Source organism: Sinocyclocheilus rhinocerous, unplaced genomic scaffold (assembly GCF_001515625.1).
Source record: "Sinocyclocheilus rhinocerous isolate Xijiao unplaced genomic scaffold, SAMN03320098_v1.1 scaffold176, whole genome shotgun sequence".
Taxonomy (NCBI): domain Eukaryota; kingdom Metazoa; phylum Chordata; class Actinopteri; order Cypriniformes; family Cyprinidae; genus Sinocyclocheilus; species Sinocyclocheilus rhinocerous.
This window is the reverse complement of record NW_015648623.1, coordinates 32683-37038: the sequence shown is the minus strand read 5'-3', so window position 1 is coordinate 37038 and position 4356 is coordinate 32683. Positions and strand designations below refer to the sequence as shown.

General features: G+C 28.5%; 1 protein-coding gene across 1 annotated transcript in view; it reads right to left on the bottom strand.

Annotated features, from left to right (window-relative positions):
* LOC107710058 (rap guanine nucleotide exchange factor 5-like) overlaps window positions 1-419 on the bottom strand; it is a 49243-nt gene extending 48824 nt beyond the window's left edge. Inside the window, exon 1 of the mRNA XM_016514755.1 lies at window positions 332-419. Coding sequence (XP_016370241.1) covers window positions 332-419 — 88 coding nt within the window. The remainder of the gene's footprint in view (window positions 1-331) is intronic.
* Between the last annotated feature and the right edge of the window lie 3937 nt (window positions 420-4356).

Sequence of the window (4356 nt, the reverse complement as noted above, 5' to 3'; positions counted from 1 at the left end):
TATAAATACAAACACATGCATGTATATATTTAAGAAAAATATGTTATGTTTATATATTAAATATATTTATATATAATATACATTATATGAATATAAATATATACATGTAAATATTTTCAATATATATATTGTATGTGTGTGTGTTTGTATATACATAATAAATATACACAGTACACACATATATATTGTAAACAGAAACTTTTATTTTGGATGCGATTAATCGTGATCTTTTGACAGCACTACTAAAAGCAATCGAAGTCAATAGAAAGTCGTGACAGAAAAACAAACATGCTGGTGTGTGTGTGTTTGCATATCTATTCACTGGTTTTACAGCGTTTCTTCCTGAAGCTCTCCTCCATCTGTCTCGTTTTAATCAATGGCTCACTGGTCTCTGATCCACTCAAAAGCACCTTCAGCATTATTGATCAGCTTTAATAAGAGCGTTAGACTCGATAGCGACACCTTCAGCAGCAGACGCCCTGTATGAGGTCAGAGGTCACGACCCCAGGCCACGACATCTGACCCACAGAGCGACTGACACCAAAGAGACTCGCAGCTCGGAGCTACAATAGAGTCTAAACTATAAATTCTGACTGGATCATTATCATTATGTCTGGAAATGTATTGATTTTATTTATTATCATTAATTGTATTAAAGTAATAAGGCTGTGCATTAGATTAATTTTACCTCAGTAACTCAATTACAGAGACCTGCCTTCGCAATATTGCCTCCTACCGTGGTAAAATCACTATAAACCCAGGTGTGATAAATCAACAAGCAATAAAAAGCTCTTTTGTTCTAACACAAACAGTATTTTGTCTTTTGAGATTCTATTTATATGACATCACACAGGAAAGCCCCGCCCACAGTGGAATCTCATTGGTCAAAACTCTACATTAAACATCAAACATTCTGACTGGATAATGGTAATGCTCGCTCTCTCGTGGCTTATTGCTGTAATAAATTCTGGGGTCATTGAAAGAATAAAACAGATAAAGATCATAATCTCTAGTCAGCGATAATCATCTATATTCATCATTATGTGCTGATCTATGAAACAGAAGAGACTTCAGAGGATTCTGGGGTTCCTGACGTGTTTGATTTTGAATCTAATGTATGTTCTTTTGCACACGCGGCACATCAGCGCAACACACGGGCGATTAGCCGTTAGCGTGAGCGTTTAGCAGAGCTCACGTAAAGGAGCTTCAGAGATTCTAATGAGACGAGAAAAGATACTCGACAGATCCACTGATTAACAGCAGCAGCTTCACGAGTGTAAGAGAGAGGGTTTCAAGGGAATCTATTGATCAGATGTTCCTCATGGGGTTCTCAATCGTGTGTCTTTTACTGCAGTGATGTTATTGTTAACTAAAACTAAAACTGTGAAAATCGGTTTCATTAATTCAAATTTAAAATGAAATAAAATATAAATATTGGATGAAAAAATTAAACAGACTGAAAATCAGAAATGTTTCCTTGGCAAATAACTAGAATTAAATAAGCTGACGTACTAAAATGACTCAAACTAAAACTGAAATAAAAATAATAAATAAATTTACAAAATGAATGAAATAAATAAAAAAATAATGCTAAGTAGAAAATGGAAAAGCTAGTAAAAAATTCCACAAGCACATAACAAAATTTCTCAAACTAAATGAATTTTAAATGAAAACTGAAAATATAAAAATAGAAAGCTAGCTAGCCAGACATATCTAAAATTGCTCAAATAACACAGAATTTAAAATAAATTAAATGCTAATTAGAAATATACATATAAAAAACTAAAACAAACCGAAATTAAAATAAAAACCGAAAATCTAAAAATAAAAGCTAATACAAAATATTACTAAACACTATAAAAATAATATTAAAATACCACAGATTAGATTTAATTAGTTTTAGTAATAAAGAAAATGTAAAACAAAAATTTAAATGAATACTAAATCCTAAACTGAAATTAAACTGAAAACTGAAAATATAAAAATAAAAGCTAAATTAAAAATATATTTAAAAACAAATGCTATAATAGTATTTAAAATATAAAAAGTATAACAGATTTACTGTGAGTATACATTTAATCTGAGGAAAAATTACAATGAAACTTTTGAAGCAAACTTTTTCTGAAGGAAATGAGATGTGAACATTCGCAAGGCCCTTTTAAATGACTCAGACACTCACAGAAGACAATTGTTGACATACTTAGTCTTGGATGAATTTGATGAGAAATATTGAGTTTATATCAAGATCTCTGATTTTTGATGGCAAACTTTGGTACCTTTTCAGTCTGAGCACAGTTTGAAACATATCTTAAACTCTAGAGGAGAAGTGAGAAATTTTAGCAAAAGTCTCCACTCATTGTCTTAGGAGAAACACTCGAGATGAGTTCTTCGTCTTTCATATGGACTGAAGTCAATGATATTCAGGGCGGGCCAAACAGTAGCAGTTCCTCACGTATCAGCGTTAGGTTGCACTCTCTTACCTTGGGTTTGGGTGTGACGCTCGTGCTGGGTCCTGGGATGGTGTCAGGTGACTGCTGCAATCACAAAGAGACAAACAAGCGCACATGAACATCACAACCTTCAGATACAGCTGAAATGTTCTGCAGGGGCCCTTAAGGGCCGGTTATAATGCGCCGACGTGACCTTCACATGAAAAGCTCTGCAGAAATGCGATTTTATGAGCTAATCCCATCTCGCCAGTGACATTCTTCAATGTTTCTGGATGTCATGTTGTGCTTTTGACGTTGTGTCACACTACTGGATGTATCCGGATGAGCAAATCTTCCTGCATGTTTGGTTTTGACATTTCACACTGATGCAGCATGCAAATCGTGCGGCAAACACTGACTGTGCTTTGAAAGGTGAACGGGGTCAAACTTGTGTTGAGTATTTTGATATATTATGGTACTAAATGACTTCCATATCTATACACCATGACGATTATGCCATAGCACAACGGTTCATATGCACTAATTTATTTAAAAAACACACACAAAAGCACATAACTAAAACTAAAACTATAAACAATAGAAACATAAAAATAACAAAAACACATAACACAATTACTAAAACTAAAATTAAATATATAAAAATAAACAACAGAAATATTTTTTGTAAAAAAAAAAAAACTAATACAAATGACAAAAGCATGTAAGACAATTACTAAAACTAAAACTAAATATATATAAAAATAAAGAATAGAAATATATTTTAAAAAATAATGAAAATGACAAAAGCACATAACACAATTACTAAAACTAAAATTAAATATGTACAGTATAAAAATAAAGAATAGAAATATATTAAAAATTAAAAGTAATAAAAATGACAAAAACACATAACACAATTACTAAAACTAAAATTAAATATATAAAAATAAACAACAGAAATTTTTTTTGTTTAAAATACTAATACAAATGGCAAAAGCGCGTAAGACAATTACTAAAACTAAAATTAAATATATATAAAAAATAAAGAATAGAAATATATAAAAATAATGAAAATGACAAAAGCATATAACACAATTACTAAAACTAAAATGAAATATGTACAGTATAAAAATAAAGAATAGAAATATATTAAAAACAAAAAGTAATAAAAATGACAAAAGCACATATCACAATTACTAAAACTAAAATTAAAATATAAAAATAAACAATAGAAATATTTTTTGTTTAAAAAAACTAATACAAATGACAAAAGCGCGCAAGACAATTACTCAAACTAAAATTAAATATATATAAAAATAAAGAATAGAAATATATAAAAATAATGAAAATGACAAAAGCATATAACACAATTACTAAAACTAAAATTAAAATATAAAAATAAACAATAGAAATATTTTTTGTTTAAAAAAACTAATACAAATGACAAAAGCGCGCAAGACAATTACTCAAACTAAAATTAAATATATATAAAAATAAAGAATAGAAATATATAAAAATAATGAAAATGACAAAAGCATATAACACAATTACTAAAACTAAAATTAAAATATAAAAATAAACAATAGAAATATTTTTTGTTTAAAAAAACTAATACAAATGACAAAAGCGCGCAAGACAATTACTCAAACTAAAATTAAATATATATAAAAATAAAAAATAGAAATATATAAAAAACTAATGAAAATGACAAAAGCACATAACACAATTACTAAAACTAAAATTAAAATATAAAAATAAACAATAGAAATATAAAAAATGATAAAAATAGCAAAAACACATAACACAATTACTAAAACTAAAATTAAATATATAAAAATAAACAACAGAAATATTGTGTTTAAAAAAACTAATACAAATGGCAAAAGCGCGCAAGACAATTACTCAAACTAAAATTCAATATATATAA